The sequence below is a fragment of the Myzus persicae genome, unplaced genomic scaffold (assembly GCF_001856785.1).
Source record: "Myzus persicae strain clone G006 unplaced genomic scaffold, MPER_G0061.0, whole genome shotgun sequence".
NCBI classification, from domain to species: domain Eukaryota; kingdom Metazoa; phylum Arthropoda; class Insecta; order Hemiptera; family Aphididae; genus Myzus; species Myzus persicae.
Genome location: NW_019103945.1, coordinates 596,171 through 622,019, shown reverse-complemented (window position 1 = coordinate 622,019; position 25,849 = coordinate 596,171). Strand labels below are relative to the sequence as shown.

General features: G+C 29.7%; 1 protein-coding gene across 1 annotated transcript in view; it reads right to left on the bottom strand.

The window, feature by feature from the left end:
- Positions 1-20,991, bottom strand: part of LOC111036740 (adenylate kinase isoenzyme 5) — a 44,211-nt gene extending 23,220 nt beyond the window's left edge. Inside the window, exon 1 of the mRNA XM_022318877.1 lies at positions 20,578-20,991. Coding sequence (XP_022174569.1) covers positions 20,578-20,599 — 22 coding nt within the window. The 5' untranslated portion in view covers positions 20,600-20,991. The remainder of the gene's footprint in view (positions 1-20,577) is intronic.
- Positions 20,992-25,849: the final 4,858 nt, after the last annotated feature.

Here is a 25,849-nt window from a genome sequence, read left to right as displayed (position 1 = left end):
ACCATGCATGGTGACATAAAGTCAGTAGACATATTGCTATAAATCTATTAGAGACGACATGTCCTAGTGAACAAACTATTAAATTCTTCATCGGTAGACCAGATTTAAATCCTTAACGAGCTCCTAAAATGTTGAATACAAGATTATTGAAATAAAATATGCATTATAATATTTATGTTTTTAAATACGTAAACAATTAATAAACATGTATGCATTTAATTTAAACCAGCTGACTTACACAGTATTATTCTATAGTCTATGTCATCAAAAAGTCATCGTACACTTATATCAATAATGTCAATTATTATTTATGTTCTTTTACTCTTCAACTAATTCAATAAAATAATTGTTTTTATTTAAATATGTTAGGCAAAATTGGACATTAGCTTTATACTATTGACTAATCATATTTTTTATTTCAATAAGCGTACCTATACACTTCAATATCTATAGGCGTCGAGAACGTTATTTGTTACACTTTATCCATACTTTTGTTGACTGTTCGAAATATTATATGTAACTGAAAAACAAAACTTTTAGCTTCAGTTGTTACCAACAGTGTCAGACGGCTGTAAGTCATTATGTTAATTATATTGTGTTCGGACACATTATTATTGTTGAATTGTTCCCTATGAGTTAGAGTATTAATTGTAAACTCAAAGTGCATAGTGTTGATGCATTATTTTATGAATGCATAGGTACATATTATATTCCTACACAGTTGAACAGTTGACAAAAACACATTTCGTGTAAAATGTTAATGGTGTAATCTGTAAGTGCCTAACTTAACATCTTGTAATTTCATTCAAATCTGTTGTAACATTTAAAGATTTCATTGTTTTTCTCGTGATAAGCAAATTCGAATACCTATACAAATCGAGTAAGCAGGTAACGTTCTGCTGTACAACATTAGGTGTCTAGACTTCTAAAGAGTCTGTAATGAGTGTTAATTATGAATTCTGTCATATAAAGTCAATGTATACGAAAAGCGATTCAGAGCACATTGATATTGTTGTGATAAAAGTAATTTATTTTTTAATTTTTGGTATAAGTATAACAGTACCTAGGTTATTCATTTTTGCCAAAAAAAAATTTGCATTTGAAAATGTCATTGTGTGTACCTATACATTATACAATATAATAATGTACTCTAAAAGTCTCAAGTATTCAGAAATAATATATTTTTTAAAATAGAACAGAATAACTAAACTCGTTATTCTTGGTTTTGACGTATTGTAATTTCGTCCAAATTTTCATTTAAAATATATGTAAAAAATAACCGTGTTTATACATTATTTTAGATTTTATGGTTACAATATGAAAAAATTTTCTTTAGTTTTTATTTCTTAGCTATAAAAATTGAACATTTTATAATTTTTTAACTACAAAATAGTTTGAATATTTTTGAGATTTTGATAACTTTGAACTTTAATACTTACAAAAAAAGTCGTGCATATTGATCTTATATATTTATCTACAGCAGTTATTATAACAACTTTTAAGGAATCTTGTAGTAAATTTTCAAACTTTTTGACCAAACTTAAAACATTTAATTGACAATAACTATAATAGAAGAGAATTAGAGAGAATTTCAAATGGCTATTAACAACACAAAACGTGCTTAAATATTTTGAAAATATTGTATCCTGTATATAAAATGATAAAATAAATATTGATTGAAAATGTAAAGCACCTAAGATTATAAGTTTTTGAATAATAACAAAATTAATAAATCGTTGCTTGAGAAATTATTAATTTACGGGTGAATATACAACATCTAACTTCAAACACTTGTAAAAAACTAATTTGACTTTCCCGTAAACTTTTTTAGTTAAATCTATGAAAACTTTAGGGAAATCTTGTATTGAATTTTCAAAGCTTAGACACAGACAGAAATTTTTTTATGAATTTCTAACTTTAAATAACTTACCGTTTTTGTGATTTTGATGAATTTTGTCAACATTTTAATTTTAGAAGCTCGTAAATAATTATTGTGAATTTTTGCTTTACATTATTTTGAATTCCCACTAACAACAACTCACGGGTAACGTTGTACTACATTTAAGTTTTTCGACAGAGCGACAATTCTTTTATCGACAATAATTAAAAGAAAAAGCTAATAAAACTCGAATTTTTTTTATGCTCATAAATAGCTCAAAAAAGTCGCAATATTTCAAACATTTTGTGGTGCATAGAAATTTGAAATATAAATATTCAGTGAACTTTGCATGTACCTTATTGGTTTACGCTAAAAAACAAAATCGATTTATTCAAAAACTGTTTTGCTTAAAAATCTCAGTTTTTCCTTAATTGTTTATTTGTTTTTTTTTTTTTGGCGCTTTTGAAAACTATAAGGAATTTTTTTTTTTGACCAGTATGAACTAGGTTCACTTTCCTTTCTGAAAATATTCTTTTAAAGAAAATCGAAGTATTTTTTCTGTTCTAAAGGTGATGACAGACACAAATAAAAAAAGACCCCATCATCGCAGTAGAAACAATACATTCATCGCTTCGCCCAGAATCTAGTACAACGTCATCATACTTGCGAAATTGCCAAGAAGTATACCAACAGCTGTGTGTAGCTAAATCGTCTATCCAGAACGCCGTATCATAAATCGATTATTAAATGACACAAAAAAAAATAATAATATTCCCACCGTATGAGATACCACTATACCAGAGCTATAATACTGTGTGACCAGTTTACTGGTACAAATGCAGTGACGAAATAAGGAAAACTTTGAAAGCCCCCGACGATTAATTATTGTATAATTAGAATTAAAAGTTTTTCAGATTTTCTTTTGTTTTTATTAATGTACCACATTATTGTAGTCCGTTCAATTTAAGTGAACCGTATTATTACATTTATATTTCATGCAACCCAAACGATATTTTATAATTTATGTTTAATAAAAAATAACTAGCTTATCAAATTAGGAAAGCCTAATTAAATTTGTCTAGATATGTTTGGTCGGTATATTTACTTCTTCAACGGCTCTTATACATGACTGCAATCGGAAATTATTTTTTAATTTATCTACACGAGACAAAAATTTGGTAGATTTTTCATCTTTAGATAGTGTTATATACTGTTGAACATTGACCTCGATGCACCCCAAGGGTCTCGGTCATCTTCGATAATAATCGATGGAACACAATATCAATTGGTTTTCGCAGGTCGTAACCAGTGTAGTTAGTTTCAGTTACCTATTATTTTTTTTTTTTTTGTTGTTCACTGTTCCGATGACGCATTGTGGTGGTGGCGTTATTAGATTGTCCAATTATCGTAATTGCTTGTGTAAAAGTAAAAAAGGGGTTGGTCGGCCGCCGCGATTCTTTTGAACATTCTAAATGGGGTGTTGAGTACACGTGGACAATGGGTATAGGCAGACTTGCATATAGTCTATATAGTATATGGCGCTACATTGGTAAAATCGAAAATAATAATAATAATAAATAAATAATATCAAACAAAAATAGGTCATGGTTAAACCGCCTGACCCCGCAAAAACATTCAACAATGAGCCGCAGAATACGAGTATAGGTATTAGATGCATACAGGGTGATTCGCCAAGCATGCTTTCGCCCTTTTTCTTCAACAATGCATTTATTTCAAATCTGATTTTTGGAATTTTTAAATATGATATAATCTAACAACATTCAACATGAATGACTAATTTTCAAAAATTATCAAAGCATAATGAACAGCGTGTATATAATGTTATGTTCATGTATTTTATATTTTCCGTTTTGACGACTATTATTCTTAGTTTAAAAATGTTAATAACTACGGAATAACAACCGTATGGGTTTCGAATGAGGTTCATCAACATTTTCAAAAAAAACAAAACGATCGACTAAATATTTTACAATAAAAAAAGGGTTGCTCGTTTGAAAAGCATGAGTTTGTCTAGCCTCGGGACACTCTACTATACTGAGTAGTTTGATTGATCTTGAGAACTTGGAAATATACATGGTCTTTAAGCACCTATACAAAATTCTAAAAATCGGGCTTTGAATAAAGTTAACCGAACAATTTGGGGTGCGCGTCCTTGGTGAATCGCACTGTATAATATGTGTGTTTTCCCATATAATAATATGATTGACCTGACTGTGCCGGATAGGTGCTACCTATATGCTCGCGGAAAAACAATCAATATCTGACCTCTAATGCTGAACATTACACGACTCTGTGTCGAGCTTATAATTTTATATCATCATTAAAATGTATTTTGAAATTCGTGATTGTCAACATTTTGCCGCTGCGGTTTATCTAATGCTTACCAATGATGAGCCCCTGAACATCAGCGAGTTAAAATGTTTACTTTATTTTTTTAAAGAAATGTCTGTCTTAGCGAGTAAATTAATCTAATGGTAGAAACTACAGTGGACGATGTTGTACTAGGAAATATAACAATGTAGACAGTCAAAGTGCTGAACGCTCGGTTTTTGGATTTCATTAGGGTTAAAAATAACATATAAATACGGGTCACTATAAATTGTGTAATATTGTAAATTTTTTATGCGAATTGCGGTCGGTGTTTATTCTGTATAATGTAATATGTAAATAAATTATGCCAAGGGAAATTTTTTTAAAATCAATATCTTAACTAGGATTGGCAATATTATTATGATTGTATTTTAATATCGGTATGGTTGAAAATATTGGCTTTGAGTACAGTTTTATGAATCTGCACTTCCGTGGAAAAATACAATCTCATACAAACACATTAATTTCAAGTCTCTGAACATTAACATGTAATGTAACAGCTCAACATTAATAAAATGATTTCGTGATCGATAAAAAATAAACCTGAAATCTAAATACCTATCTAATTAATAACTTCTGTTGCAGGTAGGGTTCTATCGTTGGATGGCCTTCTTTTCTGTTATTCTTTCTGTCAATAATGACATGTGGCTGACGTATATGTATAAGTATATGTATTATTTTTAAAATATATTTTCGTTGTGCCCATTACATTTTTATCAAATTTTGTTAATGTATTTTGACATACATTTGCAATGTAAATTTAATAAAAAAAAACAACACTGATTTTAACTAAATTATATTGCTTATCCTTCTATTTTACAAGCTGAACAAAAATAAAAGTGACTTTTACTTGTTAGTTTTTAGTGACTTTAGTTTTTATATAATCATTTAAAATAAAATAAAATGTAGTTAAATTTATTACTACAATATTAAAAATAACAAGAATAACATTTAAACATTGAGGTCATGAAACAGGTGTTATCGCGCTAGTATACCTATGTCATATTATTTACTGTTATCATTATGCGGATCGCAAGTGATTTATTTCAATTAGGTAGTTTTTGTTTTTTGTACATATACCCAACAGGTGTGCAATATTTTGTGGGTTGTAGTTGAACAATAATGTTATTGTAACGTAATACGCTTCCAACAGTAATTATTATTAACGTTCGAGCAAGAGAGTTATACACTTTGTATGCAAATTTATACGTCATATACCCCACACTTACCCGATGGTTTATTTTTGAGAACCAACTTACATGTCTGATCATTATCCGAAGTTTTTTGACATCAGTTATTACACAAAAAAGGTATTTGTATTTTCACCAGACTATTTGTGAAGTAGTTGTTTTTAGAATAATGAGGTATTGCAAACGGTTGGTTAATCCTGGAGTTAAAAGAGAGTACTTTAAACCAATTTTTCGTAATAACTCGATATCAGAAAAAATTTACATAAGTATAATTAAAGCCAACACTAATTATAGATAAGAATATTTAAATTTCACTATGGTGATTGACGTGTTGCTCGCACAGAGCTTGGAATCATATTACGTAGGAAGTATATCATATGTAGTAAATAACGTTAATACTGACCTGTCTTAAGTTTCTGACACTTGTCGAATTAATATGAACGCATAACGATTATTGACCATGTATACCTAATCTATATATATACTCTACTTGGTACGGAAAGCGATATTTAATCTCTAATAGGCACTGACCTATTTTCTAAATGAGCGGGTTTGAATTGAAAAAAAAATGTATTAGCTACCTACTTATAGCATATTATATTATACGTATAATATGACATAAAACCGCCAGAAATATTAAAATAGATATTTCAATTTCGTTATCACATTATTACAACGCTATGCTTTGTGCCTGCGTACCTATAGTATACAGCAATATGCGGGGCCTGCCGAGGGGAAATAACTGTACGGCCAAGACATTTTTTTTTTAACTCCTGGTGTTCCGCACAGATTAGATTTTTATGAAGTATTTAGAAATTACGACAGCGTTCGTCGTTTATCGCTGACTACAATAATATTTACGATGAAAGAACACAGTGCATTGTACCCACTGCTTGTTACGAAAATAAATACGTAAATAATTATTAACAAATATTTAAGTTGTTTCTGGATCTCGGCAACTTTTTTTTCAAATTGTCTAGACTGCCATGATAGGCATTAATTGTCGACCCCCGCTATAGTAGATTGTATAGGTATACAGAAAACTGAATGCGAATCGAAAGTTACCCGTTCTGGAACCTAAAAACCATGGAAATATGGGAAATCGGAACCTAGGTTAAATACCTATATCGAAAATTCTACCATTCTGGGACCTACTCGTGTATGTTAGATTTTGAACGGATCGATAAATCTATTGATTTCACAATGATGTGTGTGTGTGTTTTTTTTTTTGTCTGCCATCACGTTTTAGGACGATAAAAATACTTTAATTTTCTTCAACACCATCTTCTCAATTTTTTCTATTCCAGTAGGTACCAATGTCAAATAGTAAAATGAATTACTCTTATCACAATAATATTATCAAATTTACTAAGTAATCGGCTGATAAACCGTCTTATTTAAGATTATCTCCAGAATTGCTTTTCGTATACAATGATTATTGAATTTAAATTTAACACATCCATTACAATAACTCCAGACACCTGAGATTCAGCAGAGCATTACTGCGTTATATTTGAATAAATGGCTTGAGATGTGGGTATGAATGAAATTAAAATATGACATGAAATAACCGAATGAAGAGGCCTCCCGGTGGAGGTACTGATGGTGGCAATCACTATTAATTTTATTTCTTACCTCCGTGATTAACTTTTCCGGGCATAAGGAATGCTTTGGTAAACTAATATTTTTGTTTTTATAGAATCGTTCAATTCTCTGAGAATCTATAAATTTAAATAGTTGTTTAAAATTATCTTTTATTTTGATATTTATATAATATGTATACATACGTGATTATTTTATTTATGTATACAAATCAAACAGATACTAAATCATACATTTAAAGCACATTTAAAAAACATAACCTTAACTTTATATTTTATATTTTTAAGAAAACATACAAGCAAATCACAGACTGTTAATGGGATAACTAAAAACCGAAACCACTGTCTCAGACCAGAACGGGGACTGGAGAAAAAGGTACCCGTTCATGACATACCTACATGTATTTGTATAAAACTCTTAGTCTCGAAGAGTGCGCAGAATAGTGGTTAATCGGGTCAAGCCACTGCAGCTCAGAAATTATGCAAATCGATAGAGCTGCAATCAATCAATATGTATTCTAGCATTTTACGATATAAAATGTACGTATAACATACATAGTTATTGCGTGACATCGGACCGTGGACAATTCAATTCGTCCGATTCGCAACCGAACAATGTTCACATTCATGGTGGGAATACAATTCACTATAATATTTTAAAAATTTAGAGATTAAAATGAAGAATATTATTGTGTTGAATCGTAATATGTAAAAAAACAATCCAATTCATATGAATAAATACCTAGTTATTTAATTATCTAAATAAAAAAGGAACGATCATAAGTCATAACAATCAAAAATATTAATAATTAATATCTAAATAGTTGAATATAAATTATACAGGTTGAAACAACCACATTTGAAATTATTGTGTTTTTAATACCTACACTAATACCTACTAAATAATCCTATTTTCACCATCGGAAACTCAAACAAACGCTTTGCAAATCGTTTCACAGTGTCAGACCGTTTGTCACCATTTGGGTATTATTCAATATTGGAGCCGATTTTGGGGTCCGTGGACAAATATGAGAAATATATATTTATTTTAATTTTAATCACTTTAGAGCCAGGTGAGTCGAGTTCCACTTCAATCGATTATTGAACTTAATATTAAAATAATAATTTAAGCCTTGCTTATTCAACACGATTTTAGAATCCATTATCCCTTACAATATAGGAAACTGGAATCGAATTTATATGTTTGAAAATAACTTGAAGGAAGTCATATTTTCGGAACCCAAAAGAACTTAACTAAAAAAATACTAAAAATCACTATTTTGATAACTATATTTTATAGTTTATTTCATTTTTGTTATTTGAGTAGTTTAACACATATTTTTTTACAACAAATAAGGAATATTTATTTTTTATATTATTTGTGCAATTACAAAAAAATGTAGAAAATATTGTTGTTCATGGTTTTTTTTTTTTTTAGCAATTATAGTAAAAAATAATTTTAAAGTACTTAATAAATTATTTTTAATTAAAAATAAAATAATGTTATTGTAAATATTTTATTAAAATTCAGTCACATTTTTAGGGCCCGATCCATGACCCAGGCAATTACCGTATTATTTCCTTTTAATTCCTATGTATGAAAATAATGATTCAGCTGAATCATAACTATGTACATACTACATAGCTGAGTATAGTGTACATAATATGTTGCACATTTTTTAATTTTCACTCTATTGTTTAATAACTATCTTTCTTTTAAACGTCTCAACAACCATAGGTAGGTGCATATTTTACAAAAACATAGATGACGGATGTTTACCTATTAAATACAATAACGAGAGTGGACATTTTTGATAGGAGTGGGTCACGGTTACCTCAATATATCCATTTCGAAAAACAAACAATGAAAATCAAAAGTCAAATAATATATGTGTGAAAAATTAATATCACATGATAAAAAAAACACTAGGCGCGCGAGCATTATTTCAAAATATTTGCATAAATTTGGTGACATATTTAATTTATATTTATACTACACGTACTTTGGTTTCGCCGAAATGACCTTTAATAATAAATTTATATACATTATACACTTAATACGGGTAATACCTACATAATAAATGTAAACGGAGCAACAAAAAGTATTAACATTTTCCTCTAAACAATAATTAAATTATTAATACGATAAAACAAACCCTTTACTACCTAAGGTTTTCGGGAATGTAAATTAAAAATATAAACAAAAACACATTGGAGAAATGTTGTTTGAGCCCCACCGCGACGTGCATAGACTTTTGAGTTAAAATACCATCGATACGTCGGATGGGAAAGAGTATAATATAGTACATTATACAATAATGAAATTCCCCACGTGCATATTTAATCGACAACTGGCTTGTCATCAAGTCCGACAAGACCGACATCGTCATCGTCCCAACAATATTAAAAATAGGGTCTAAGCCGTACACAACAATATTACTTCTGCACTTCTGTGTTAATAAAACAAAAGTACACAAATCCATTTACAGCAGGTATGGGAAACCCAAAGTTACTAGAATACCAATTTTTAGAAAATTAAAATCTAGAAAGCATGAAAAAAGGTTCATCCAAAATATACATTTTAATTAGCATTTGTTTTGTTTGTAATGTAATTTGAAAATGTAGCTCGGTCCGGATAAAAAAGGCTCGAGGGCCGCCAATTGCCCATTCCTGATCTGTAGTAATACATTATAATTATTAGGGCTAAACCCCCTTTATTTTTTCAAATTTGACTTTGAACAGTTGTGATTAAAATGGTCAAAATATTTTGACTCTTTTTGAACAACTTAGTTAAAAAGACTAGAAATTTTCGAATTTATCAATTGTACTTGTAATTATTGTTGATACAAATGGTTTACTCGATCGAAAAACTTCGAAATGTAATACAAGGTTTCTCAGAAGTTGCTGTTAATGGATATTAAAAAAAAGTTGGGCATAAGTCCAGTGATGGTTTTGTCTAGGCATGTCAATATAAAAATGTTTTTTGTTAAGTCTAAATGAATAATTAAATCGTACAAGGAATTAGACAAATTAAAAAGATAATATTATGACGATGATGAGGTGCCTAGATAACTGATAATGTTGATATTAATAATATACGTTTGATGGTTGACAGTAGTTCATATTGTATGTAGGTAAAAGTCAAAACTCATAGCGGAGTCCAGGATATTGGAATATCTAAATGCAATTTGTTTTAGCTGACCTACTTTATTGCTAATGTATAATATTGTAAAGTAAATTACTTTAATAACAATCGAATCATAAAATATACCGAGTAATATCATAGGCTGACCGACTGTCAGAACCCTTTTCTCGTATACAACGATTTTAAATCATTGAATTCAAATTTCACCGTTTACAGCAACCTTCTCGACACCGATTGCGCAGCCACCTCTTTTCCCTTAAATTTATCTTAAAATGCTATACTTGTTTACAGAAAAAAGTGCAAAAGTGCACTTACAGTATGATAGTTATTAACGACACAATGGACCGTTTGGATGCGTTTGAACCATCCCCTGACTTTCAAGGCTGCCCATTTAGTCGTCATCAGCGATTAGATTTATGTCAAAAAATTATAGAAACTATAATGTTGACTGTTGTGGCGTGTTAAATACATTGTTTTCAGGAATATTTTCAGCAGGACAATTAGTCCTAGCAAATGATAGTCCATAGAATAAATTACTGTTGTATACCTATAAATATTTTACTTTCTATTTTATTCTATTTAAAATTAGTAAAGATTATACTAGGCCTCACTGAGTTTTATAGTCGTGTGGAGGCCAAGTAGTCATCGTATGCATAAACATGTTTACATTTTTCTTTTTTTTACCTTTTATACCAAAATACACAATATAATATGAAATCAGAAATTCAATATTATGAATTTAAACTGCAAAAATGATCAAATAAGTTGTATAAAAAACAAAATAGAAAACGGAAATGTACATTGTAAATTGATTAATCGTGATATTTAAATATTGGAGAATTGCATTCGAGGAGAAGCCTGCAATGGGTAATGTATAAATACAATACACACTTTAACTAAAATTAAATCATTTCGTAGCGATTTATTCAGAAATCATAATCATGCGATTTATATGCCATTCTTCCAGACATTTTTCAAAAATACTAGAGTGTACATTCTGTGAAGTAAATACCAACTTCATAGGCGACAGCATACCGTTTAGGAACTCCCACCCTCGCCAAACATAATGTTATTTATATTTTGTTGTAATACGTTTCTTGGTCACCTACCGGCTTTGTGTTACTCTTCTAAATTATTATCGGCCTACTATTGAATCAATAAATCATTTATTTAAATATGTATTTTAAAATAGTGGGTGTGTCAGTACACACGGGCCGAAGTAAGTACTTAAAAGAATGTATAACTTTGATTTGATTTATACGAAATCGTAACATTTGTTTTTAAAATATCGTTTACTACGTAAAAGAAAATAGAGGGGCGTTCCGTGCTTTTCATACCCCGCGTGCTACTAAGATTAAAATATGCAGGTAATGTTAGTGGTAGTATTTTTTATACTCTTATAATTTTTACAAATCATTAATATTGATAAATCAATAGTCATTGCTAACTTTTTCAAACCGTCGAAGCCATTTATTTACTTAACTCATTGCCGTAGACATTATTATCCTTATAACACAAAGTTACATAACTCAAAAACTACTAGCTTCAGTTTTGATTTCGATACATCAAAGTTCTCAAAAAAAAATCTGCTTTATAAGTAAAAACTAAAAAGAGAGGTTCCTATTAGAAAAACTGAAGTTTGCACTACCACAGGATCATTCCTAAGCAAAGGTACAGAAAATTTCAATATTTCAAATGGATTTAAAAACTCCAAAAATCTGAATTTTTATCACCGTTTCAGCATAAAAATAAGATGAGCATGCTCAAAAAATCACCTTGTATATCACGAATAAATGTATTTATTTATCTCCCCCCCCCTAAAGAAAAAACAAACTTAAAAATCTACACCTAATAAAACGTAAATAGATTGTTAAGGCGTATAAAAAAAGGTAATATGGACATATGGTGAAAATTCAATTTATCTTCGGTTATTTTATAGAGTTAAACCAAAAATCAAAATCGATTTTGTCAATAACTGGTTTTGCTTAAAAATTTCAATTTTCCTGCTGATATTTTTTCACTGGAGTTTTTGATGATTATCAAGAATTTTTACCAATTATGTTTGACCCCCTAAAGTATTTACTACATTCAATTCACTATCAGAAAATATGCTGAAGTAGAAAATCAAAGTATTTTTACTGCTTCGAAAGGTCACAAAAAAATAACACACACTTTATCATTGTAAAACCAACCAATACAATGCAAAGAATTAATAAAAAATAAAATGACTACAAAATGTTTATATTTTTGTCCATAATTATAAACATATGTAATCGTGCATAATATTCTAATATAACTAATAACTAATAAGTAATAGTCATGTAAGAAATCATTTTAATAATGTACTTAACTGCTGATTCAATTATAAAATACATTTACATGTATTTTAAAAAAAAAGTACTTATGTAAAAATACAAAAACTTGGCTAAATTTAAATACATTTCAAATAGTTTTTAGTTTTACTAATTTAATCGTGCCCACAAGTGGATGGAAGATTCATTTTGAAATTAGTAATTACTGATTTAAAATTGTAATTGAAATATACTAAATAAGAACTTTGAACTTCCTACTTTATTTTATACTGAGAAATGAAAGAAAATAAAAAAAATTGTAATATTTTGATTCTGAAATATTTTAATATTAATTATTAAACAGTTAACGGTTTTAATGAAGTATAGGGTAAATAATTATGTAATAATTTGATTTTAATAATAATAATAATAATAATAATAATAAAGAAATATTATGTTTATCAAAAACAAAACGAAATCCATCAAAATATTTTTGTTGGATTCGAAAAGTATGTAAATACTTCTAATATTATTTTCAAACACAAATTTTAAATTTTTTCCAAATACTTATAAATTATAATCAAAAATATATTTAAAAATGTATTTTACTAAAATACTACTTAGAACTGATAATTGTTTTTCTGTAATACTTAGGTGCCATTTATTATGAGATACAAATGCATATATTTTTTTGTGTTTTCAGCTACATTGTGTTAAAGAATATAAGTGCGAAAAAAACACGAAATCCAAGAAAATAAATGTTATTTTTTCCAAACGAAACTCAACGAAAGCCTATACTTTTTAATGATTGTTCCTATGCACGAAAAAATGTACGTCTGAAACATTATTACAAAATCATTATTTATTTCAAACACAAAGACATATTACGGAAACGCATTTGGTGATGTTTAAAAAATGTTTGTGAACACATTTTGTTCGGGACTAATAACTCCAGTGGCACGGATAATGTATAGTGAAATAAACGATTTCCGAGCACAGCCATTATTTTAAATTGGTTAACTGAAAATACGCACGGCCAATAATGTGATGTAAACCCATTTTGAAGCTAAAAAGCACGCCATTAGCCATAAAATAATTTTTAGCCGTCCATATTGTTTCGAATAGTTAAAATACATCAAAGGCCTTATCGGTTCGTGTGATATGCGATGGGCGTACGTTTCCGAGGGCATTGACTTTTGCAGAGTGCCTAGTCCGCACATTGCGGTGTTTGGACTTTTTCCAGCGGTGGGCACTATGGGAACTCGTCTAAAACATCCACTGCCGAAAACACAGCGATAATATGTTCGTGTAATGACTATATAGGTATTACCTACCACGTACCACATACCAATATGATACCATTGTTCAGAGCATCTGTTGTTTTGTATTAACTGACAGGATTCACTCACTTGTATCCATAATCCATCCATATGCCGACATTTTTTTCAAGCCAAATGTGTCAAAAGCATAACGACCCAAAGCAATATTGTAAAGCAGATATTTTAATTAAAAAATAACCTTACTTTTTAACAACAACAACGACAACAAAAAAACGTTAGCGGCTGTCATAAGAGAAATTTAATTTTTCACAGTTCATACTTTCATAGATATGTGACAGACAACTTGTCTTGTTTTGAGCATACCTGCAACAAGTACATATGCTACTATAATGCACGAAGTATTACATTCGTACTGAAATGCTTATCATCATTTTTAGGGATTTTTTTAATGTATAATTATTTCGAAAATTATATCCATTTCAAAAAACATAATCGTAATACTGTGATAAGCTATTGCGTTAGGTAAATCAGACAAACGTAGTTTGAAAAAAATATTTGTGCGTATTAGTGTTATACTTTATATTATATATGTATTAATATATTTACTAACTCGCATGGTCGCATATTCCAGGAAAAGGATAAAAAATAATAGAAATAAAAATAGTAATACATTTTTGTTAATAGTATACGAAATTAAACACGAAAAAAAGCCTGCGGCACGAATCCCTGAAATGTTAAAATTGTTTCAAAATAAAAATGTACTCATTGAAATTCAGACACGACTAATCTAACTGAACCTTACTGACATTTATTTTACAAAAATCGTGATCGCGTTAAAGGTGCATTAGACATAATATCATATTTCAGAAACAGTATACATATACGAAGTGCACCTAAAGTGCGTTGTAATTTGTTGTATGAATATTAAATGTATTGTTATTGCCTTGCAGGAAATTGATGACAGTTTGAATGTATAAACCTATTATTATGTTTTCGTAATTACTGAAACAATGGATTGGTATTGAAAAGTAAATATATTCATTGATTTTTTCAAGCGTATGCGGTACTGTAATATTTGAAGATAGTAATTTTAGTCGGTACAAATGGACGGCTTAACAAATTCGTTTTATACATTTTTATGAAAGTTAAATATTTTACAGGAACTTGCTGCAAATATGTGACTCGAAATATTATATTTATCTATATATGACAAAGTCATTATATTTGTCCATGGTTACTATTTAAACACATGAAAAAAAATATATCGAAGACGAAACAAATATTGTTAAACTAAATTATTCACACGATTGTTATAAAATGAAACGTTTACGAGAGTTGGTAGCAGAAATAAATGTCGATGAACTCACAAGGTATATTTATTTACCATTAAACCTTATTAAATTATGATAAAAATGATACTCTCAATCTTTTATAAGTGCACTTTTCTCCAGGTAGTTACAATTATTCTGTGTTGTTTATGTGCTAATATTATTGAAAACTGTATTTTATGAGCAATAATTTTCAGTGTTTAATTTCCACTCATATTTTCCAGATGTAGACGAGAAAAATGTTTGTTTAGAAACAACTTTTTATGATGATTTGCAAACTTCCTTACTGTAATATACATAGTAAAGTTTTTTTTTTTTTTAATATTATAAAACATATTATGTCGAGTGAATTAAAATTGTCCACCTCACAACACTTTGAGTATACATTTAAAACAATTAATCAATTAATTAATGTACCTGTACTGTATACATATGTAAGTACCCTATAAAGGTTTACATGCACATACAATTATTATAAAAGTGACGAACAGAAAAATAAACACGCTTAAGTGAGTTTTTTTTATTTAATAATAATTTTTGACTTGAGAAATTAAGGTTAGTTTTGTAGTATTTATCGTTCTTTACTCTTAGCCTCAATAGTAAATATAAAAATTTAATGAGACACAATCAGTATCCGAGTATCGTGTGAATGACCATAATACCAAATACCCACTTTAATTTAGTTTTATTACATTCCCGATGGTTAGATTAATTAATTATAATACCTATTAATGTCATAACATTTATTGATTAACAAAAGCATGAGTTGAATAAATGTGTGTAGTAAATGTATATAATAAATCGATAATATACGGAAGAATAATCACATCAATATTATTTACCTATCGCAAATACTGTGAGTATAGTGTTTGACATTGCAAATTAATGTTCTTAACCAAGTTAAAGACTTTCGAAAACCAAATTATTAAAATTAGGTACCCGCGTCATGTTTGTATAAAAAATGTTTTGTACCTATTAGTTTTGAGTACAAATAGGTAAAAAGATACCTAAGTTTGTTTCAACTATTTTATGTGCTAGTCAATAAATACATAAAATAGGTTAAACTAAAAATTGTTCTTTCGCGGCAGTAATTATTTTCGATACATCGAAACATTACTGCCAACAGTGTATATTGTTTTATCATGTCAGCCAGGATGCAGACGTTATTTTTACAAATCACTATATTAGTTAAATAGTAATTATCAGTTGGCTTATTAGTATAATGATTTGTAAAATAACGGCATGTATTCCATAATATTTATATAAATCTGTCGATTTATAACTGATAATTACCCCAGTTATTAAAATAATTATGTATACAATTTATAATTACAATTAATATCATTAGTGTGAATGGACATGTTTTCGTCATTGCGTTCCGTTGAGTACCTGATATAATATAGTCAGTGTAAAGTGACAAATATTTTTGAGAATTCGACTGATGGGGGAATAAAGCAATTGTAAAAAAAAATCTTTGCGGTTCTAATAATTATGTTTTTTTTTTTTTTGTATTTCAAATAATTTGATTTGTTTGAGTGTTTTCTAATAGGTATTAATTTGAAACATAACTCATTGACATAGAAATTTGCATAATTATATCAGGGAGTCTATAGTAATTTTTTATGCATATTTCACATATATTTGAAAACAAGTGTTAGTATTTTAATTTTTCTTTAAATTGGTCAAAAAAAAATGTGTTTACCTTAAAAAATATTCAATTTATATCCATTTGTAGTTGAAATATTATTAACAGTCAATATTCTAATTTACGCGCTGACTCCATACTTATATTGTAAAATTATTATACCAGTCAGGGGATACTTTAATCAATCAGTGTTAGTTCCTCAATATCGCGTTGTTGCTGTAGGTACGTTCTAGTTTTTCCCCACTTAAGGTAAGATTTAACATGTTTATTTTTTAACAACACGAACAATAATTTTACTAATAAAAATATTTTTCTAACAGATCTGATGTTTCAGTTTTAAGGCATATTTTAACAACATAATGAAGTGATTGGACATATTTTAAGGACATAATTAGTGATTTTTAGCATATTTCAAGGTTAGCCGTTAAAACTACGTTTCAGCTAAACTCTAAGAAAATAACTAACCAAAAGTCTAACTAAATAATTTATAACTTCAGTTAGTAGGCGTCCATCATCAGAAAGATAATCATTCTTGTTGGATTTTATTCCTATCAATCATTCTTTTGTTAATTTTCTGTTTTCACGTAATTTCTTTATCGAATGTGTTTATTGTCCTTAGACGGCAAAATTAAAATATTGTTTAGTAACTTCTATTTACTCAGCCAACTATGGTACACATTTTTAAATGGAAATATATGAACTTTGAAAATTTCATTTGATTATCACTGTTATGATTTGCTGTGAATTTACTACATGATAACCAGGTTTCTGTTTATAGGTGAATTAAATATTAAAAAAAAAATAATTCGTAAAATAAACATATCGTTTGTGCACGATCGCCACGAGACGTCCCTTGGCCTGGATGTTAGAAAGTAAATTATCTTATCTATTGCGTTTCCAAAACAAAAAGTACCTAGTTTTCTATAGTATAAAATTATGTAATCGTCGGTGCATAATAATTATTCTGATTTCATTTGCCTACCTACTTGGCATTATTTACTATGAGTGATTCAACAAATGCCTTACATTCACTTTATAACCATACACTTTTTAATATAATGAAACGTATCGTAAGTGTATGAAATTATATCGACACAAATTAAATATATATATATTTTGTCAAGTTAAAATTATTCAATTGAAGATATAAATTATGATAAATTTAGATAAAATAATAATAATAATTATAATTGAATATAATTTATTGAACACACTTCACATGGGCACGGTCTGTTGCCCACTCGCGTTGTCCAACTACAGTTGAGATAGTTCATTTTATTGATTCCGATACCAAATGGAAACTTCAACGTTTTCAAGTGTAATTTCTACTGTCCTCTTAATTAATATTAGGAGCATTGGTTTAAGGTCGACGACGTCTGACTTAAATGATTCGAGTTCATAACTACCTAGTATTTGTCTTTCGTAAAGTGACGTGGTTACTAGACTATTCTGTTAACGTAATATTAAAATATTTATTGGCATTAATAGGATATCAAGCCAGTAAATTGTGTGTACAAATATTCAAAGCTTCAATAAAATCAAAATGTATTAATAAATGCGAATAATAAGAAGATATTATAATGACCATGATTGAGGTATCTCGCGGGCAACTGTCATCATTACATAATGTGTATAGTAGATATATTTTAACCTGCCTCCACAAATTCAATTTTTATTTTTATTTATGTTTTAAAATATGTAGTCATAAAAACGTATATTCAAACGCATATCATAAATTAATTAATCTTATTTTATCAGACCATAATACGTATACTTAATATATATATTTACATTTTTACACATACTTGCAGGAAACGTAATAAACATAGTTAAATGGTATAAATGTCCTAATTTACTTCAGGGTTTACATTAAGTGTTTGAAATATTAATACATTTAATTACACGGTGACATTTTTCACAGAAACATGGAAAATTGAATTTCTTTTTAAAACATAAAATACTGATGATAACTTTATTGGGTGGTTACATATTTGATTCTGGGTTTTTTCTACCTATTCAATTTTAAAAATAAATTACATATCAGATCGCTCAATTTCCGTTTGCAAACTTAAAAAATATTGCATATTATATTATAGAATGACGATATTTTTCCGAATCTGTAGACATATAATGTGTTTCATTTTCGTAATTTTACATATTAAAGTAATGTAATTTTAAAATCAATACAATCGAAATGAGCCAAAGAGTATAGCCAATAAAAACTAAAAGCATAATTATATTTACATATATGTCATCAATGTCAAATACGTAACTCAAATATTACACTTAATATATAGTCTAAATTTGTGGTTGAATCGTACAAAAAATTGTATCAACTCGTGATATTTGATTTACAGCAGTAAAAATGAGTTAATCGTAGGTATTATAACAACAGCCTTATTCCCTTTAAATCAGGAGTGTCCAACCGGCAACCCCGCTTCAGTTTAAAATAAATTAATTAATTGTATATAATATATTAATGTTACGAGAACAATTTTATTTCAAGAATATAAATAAGCTACAAAATATTAAATATCAAATAAACTTGTCGTGATACACATCAATTAAACGGGTAATCAGTCGATCAATAAAGTTTAAATCTTCACTAAATAAATTATATGATAACATATACGATATACCTATATATATATATAAACGTTAATTGAATTTTTTAAGTAATATTTTATCAGAAATATTTTTTCAAAATCTTAAGCACTATACCTACCGCCAAACGGCCTAAGCAAAATTTCGTTTAATCACAATGTAGTTAATGACTCTACGTAAATTAAAAATCAAGAAAGTGTATACAATATGCTGACGCCGACTTGGAAAGAGTTTTTGTACATAAACCAGCTGATCCTATGCACTTCGTCGGCAGCTAAAAATTCCCAACTCAACATGAATAATTCATGTTTTACTTTTATTTTGATTGCGGACAGTCCGATGAGGGGCTATAAGAGCAACTCAGCCACCTTGATAGGCAATGTGTGAAAGTTCGATTTGATGCATTCTTCGATTAACCGAAAAAAATATTAATATCCACTAATTATCTCCCCTACAACCTATAGCGCCTTGGACGACCCACCTTATTGGATCTAAATCATCCAGGGAATCGATCAAAAGCACAAAAAAATTCGTCAAAATAGGTCCAGCCGTTTAGGCAGCTGGAACAAGAGGCAGACAGATATTTATGCATATAAATAGATTTATAATTTTGTATTTATTTTACCGTGAATGTGTGTGATGCGATCAGTTAACGATTTTGATCAAACATATAGATTATCATCTTTTATAATATTTTTTTTCAACTCTTTTTATAATATTATATAGTAGTTAAGTGTATAGAGAAATGTCGTCCTCAACAATCATAAGTATGCAGCGGTGCACAGGCGCAGGGGCTTACTGTAGTACTTAAGTAGGTACTTACCAGAAAAGTCTCACAAGTAAATCCGATATGGATCCAAGCCTTAGCTCCCCCCCTCCCCCACGGGAAAACAATTTCAAACGCTATTTGCTCGTCGCAGCCGCGCCAACTTTTTAAAGGGGATGATTGCACAGCGTGACTGCGAAGCAGAACCACATGCTGAGGCGTCTTGGTTCTTTCGGCAACATTTTATTTACACCGTAACTTTGTTACAAGTAAAAGGAGGGGGGGAGGTGTTGGTGGTGGTAAGTACCTAATTGTACTAAAATGCGTCATTTAAAATATAAGCCCAGTCCGCCACCGTTTGAGCAGTATTATTGTTTATCGCGATACAAATACAATGTTGTACTACGATATCCTCGTCTTATCATTATTATTACCGAGAAACAAAATAAACCTCTACCTGTGTCCAGACAAATTCCCATAGTCCCATTCGCCGGGTTTCAATTCGAACGGCAAGGCATCACGTCCACGGTCGCCCTGTGTACGCGCGGACAGCAGCTGGTCCGGCCGCCGCGGTCGGGTGGGCGCACGCCGGCGTGTGTGTCGAGTTTAACCGGGATCGCTGGGCTCGCACATGTCCGGACACGACCGCCGACAACGGTACCTACCGTACGATGTGGCTCGGTTGTTGGACCGACTCGGCAGCGGAAAGCAAACGACGGCCGTCAGGTCGGATGGTGAAAACTGTGATTGTCGTTGATATATGTTTATTTTTGTTTTGCTAAATTCAATAGTGTTATATATTATAATACTGTGCACCGCAGTGATACCGTCAGGACGATCGGCGGCCAACGGTGCCGGACGAACACTGACTGGCCGGGTGTTAGTGGGTGTGTGTGTGTGTGTGTGTGTGTGTGTGTGTGTGCGTGTATGCGCCTACCTGCCGACTTTTTTTTTCCCCATACCATAATTATGACTCGGTCTTGACCGTAGGTACCACTACCACCACCACCATCGCCGCCGCGACCAACCGCGCCGCCCGCGGGGACGCCTGTCGTCGGCAAGCAGCGCCGATGCGCCCTCAATGTCCGATGCTTTGCGTTCACCATGTCATCGAGTCGTGTTATACAAACTATCTGCACCTATATATACAATACATATACATATATATATATGTGTATAAATGCTGTCGTATATATGCACGAGGATCACAAGAATCACTTTTTGGGGAGGCGCAAAAGCACTGATAAGTATAGGTGTATAGGAGGTATTCCGCGGCAGTGCCGCGACAGTCGGAGAGGCAGGGCATGCAGTGATGCATTCCCTGGCCAGGTTCTATGTAAAAAATGGGGGGGGGGCACCATCAAAAGGAAAAATTAAGGAAGTTGTAATAAAAAAAAAAAAATGGAAAATGTACATTATTCTTTATTATTTCTTCTTTACAGATTGATATTACGATCAAAGGATCAAACGCCAAATTATGTTAATATAAATAAATGCCCGACAACATTGTGACCACTGATCAGTCGCGGGTCTTGAACATATTTACGGGGGGGGGAATCTAAAAATACAATTTCAGCTTAAATCTGATAAAAATACTGTACATACTATGTAAGCTAATAGGTAAATATGGGTGTAACCCATAAGCGCAAAATAAGACCTAAACGCAACTCAAAAGCGCAAAAATAAATAACCCATGAGCGCAGAAAAAATTACCTTTTTAATAACCCATAAGCGCAAATCAATTTTATAAAAAAAGTGTATTTAATTAAAATCGTAGTTGTTATTAATATTAAATTAAGCATTTACAGTGTCACAGTGATATTAAAATTGGAAATAAAAAATAAAATAAAAAAATTGATTTATTTATAACTCTCAACATAGAACACATACAAACACACGCTCGGGCCATGGACACACAATCACATAATAACAGTTATCACTAATCAGCGTACCTTATTAATATTGTAATTCGTTAATTCTAAAAATGATGAAACCAAAAGTCCTTAGTGGGACGGCTAAGAGGAGGAAAAACAAAAAGCAAAAACAAACTATTTTAAATCCTAATAAAAAAATTAAAATTTTTTTTAATTGGACCAACATGAACAAAGTAAGTTTTATTCGAAATATTTCATTTTTGTAGTTTAATTATTTTTAATATTTTACGAATTGCAAAGAGACATATAATAAACCAATACAATACATTTCAGTGGCTATTGGAATTTCAGTGCTACCGGTAGCATTTCTAACTCTATATTTATATTATAACTACATAATTAAAAAAAATATTTGACTACCAATACTCAAATGTTGTAGTACAATACTGTGTTTTTTTAACTAATAAACAAAGTTTAATTATACCACACGTTCTAGATGGTCATTTTCAATAGTTTTATACATTTTTTAACTAAACATTAGTACCATATATTGATTTATACAATAATTTAAGTTGTTATAATTATTGTTGGAGATGAGTTTAAAAATATGATGAACTTAATATAATCAACATAACTGTTCTATTCTGCTCTACAAGCATAGTATAGTGTTTGAAAAGTTTTCAAAATTGGGGGCCATACATTTTGTCTTGTATTAGGGGTGTGTCAAAGGTTATCAGCGGCACTAACTTTTTTTCATTATACTGTAGTACAAGTACAGGGGCTCATAACATTTTTAGCATCAGGGCCCCACAAAATCTAGTTGCGACACTGGGTATTCGTGTTGCTAATGTGTCGCTTATATAGGCGTAGGTACAGTACAATATGCAAAGGTGGGCATTAACTAGTTAAAAAGCTAAAGAAAAGTTTAAAAAAACAATTAACATTTTAACTTGACAAGTTTGATTGGCAGTTGAAATAATTAGCTTTTCACAGTTGGTTTAAAATTGATCTATCAAGTAAAAAAAAATTTGAAACTTTTCGTTTATACGTATTACGTAAATATTAATAATTAATATAGAAATAAAAAATCATCCAACGACCTAGACATTGCTGCATTGGTTAAAGAAAAATATACGAAAAAAAGTGCGGTACCCTATTCCCTCGATACTCGTTACCATCAAATGAGATATTGACCATGTTACAACCAACATAATGTCTATATTAAATATTAAAATGAATTAATTTAATGGACCGATTACTAAATCATGTCTCAGAGACCATTAGCTGACTATCGATTCAATAAATGTTTAGTGATTGTTCAAGCAACCCTACATAGATACCTATAACATAACAAACAGTATATTATATAGGTTAGAAAATATGAATTTTTATTTTGAAAAAATGGTCAAATGGTCGAAAAAATTACATAATATGGTAACGGTATCAATGAAATATTGAAATGTGTAGGTATATTAAAATATTATCATAGTATAGTGTAGAAAATATTTTATTTCATTGAACAAATTATTGTCAAACTTAAAATTGTTCTATTAGTCATGATCTATATGATAATATTATATACTACAGTAAAAGTTCTATAGTTTTTAATAAATTTATGTGTCATAAGTGCCATTTTTTTTTTTTACATTCGACCTTTTTTAATGCAATTTAATATTTTTGATACTACATTGGATATTAATTTATTACTGTAACTACATCTTTTAATACAGCTTAATTAATTTTAAATTTTAATATTTAGTATTTAATATAAAAATTATCTTAGTATAAACTTCTTAGCTAAATAGTTCTGAGCAAACAGCCAGCAGTACACTGAGGAACTCCGGATGAATATAACAGTCGTAAGTCTTTGGTTATGCTATACTAGCTGTCCCGTCACGACGTTGTCCATGTATTGTATAGCTATGTAAAAAAAACCCTTTACCCCCTTAGAGGCCAAATTAGAATTTATTGACCAAGAATAATAAAAAAAAATAATAATAATGAAAAATATTTTTTTTTTAATATTAAATAATATTATAATTTATATAATGTAAATATTTATTAATCTTAAGGTTATGAAATAATATTTAATATGGATTGAGATAGTAAATTATATCGGCAACTAGCTTTTCTGAAGCTTTCTAGCTATACAGAATAGAGTTAAAATTATAATTCCAAGGGCTCTGAAAACCCTCGCTGAATTACCTACATAGTGTTATTATAACAGCTGAGCCCCCAACCCCGTTACAGATGTTTTTTTGTTTTTGTATTGAAAGTTAAATTTTCAGACACACCTAAACTATATACCCATCATAAAGGTACCTATGGCGTACTGCTCTATTACTGAGAACACTCGATAAATAAAAAATCAAGCAGAACAAATATTGTTAAAAGAAACTATATTTGCTCACTCGTAGTAATATGTATTATGATATTATGTTGTCGTATAGTACGGCTGTTTCAAATCGCCCCAAATTATTTCTGTAGGTATCTATAAAGGTCGTATAATGAAACGCTAATATTATGTCTATTATTTTATGAGGTACACTCGTATGTGTTATTGTCGATGTCCTCGAATTTAATCTGATAATGTAAATTGATTTATTCCAAAAGAAAATTATATAATATAGTCATACTTTATTTTTATTATATTATAGGGCGGGTGCTGATATTTGATACTGATCAGAGCCAGGTGCTTGTCGGTTTTAGTGTTTTACTATAATGCGTTTTACGGACATTTTTGTTACGATAAGTGCGATTGGATTTTGTAGAAAATTACCCCGATCGGCGAGGCGTATCAATGGGGGTGGCTTGGGGGAGGGGGGGCACTCTCCCACTTCCGATGAAATTACTGGAGACATTTATAAGAATTAACTAATTTATTTGCATTGTGATACTACAAATATTACAATATTTCAGTATTTCACTATCATATTATTAGTTAAGCCTTTTTTCTTAAAAAAAATGGTCCAAAAAGTGATGTCCGCGATACATAACAGACAATATTATTAACTACCTACCTCTATGTATCTATTAATCAGAAACCGCAACTATTAACTAATAACTATTAAATTTCATATCAATAATTATACACATACATTTTTTACACCGATTTTTTTCTTATTTTTTGTTCCCGTTATATCGTAGTGTACAATGTTCATATTCTTGAAGTACATATGTCAGCTAGCTTGAAATAGATCACACATTTATCTTTCGTTTTGGATATTGGGTCGATTTAGTATGGAGACGTTAATTTTTGAACTGTCCATAATTTCCCGAAAAATATCTACCGATACATATCAAAAAGAATTTCAAACATTTTAATAATTCCGTTGTAGTTAAGAAAAACTATTGGTTCTATAGCTGATACTTGAAATGTTTGCAAAGTTATTTATTTCAGTTATATATATTATTTTTTATTTAAAAGCATAGTATAAAAACGTTATATATACCTATAGGTACGAGTAACGTAAATGGAAATAAAAACGCTTTTAATACAATATTGTAAACCAGCGGTTCTCAAACTGTGGTACGCGTACCACTTGTGGTACGCGCAAGACTACATGTTGGTACGGAAGGCCTTAAGTAACACTGAACCAGATATTTCATCGCTAATATCAAATCCACAAATCCAAGGTTCTCATTGAAAATATATTATTTAATTCATACTTTAATTTTTTAACACTAATAAATGTGTATTAATAAATAAATAATAACTATATTGTAATATTTTACTGCATTTTTATTTAAAATAAATGTGTTTAACTATGTAAAGTCTGTATCTTTCTATTTGTAACCATCAGTGGTACGCGACTAATTGATACTATACTTAAGTGGTACGTGAAAAAAAATGTT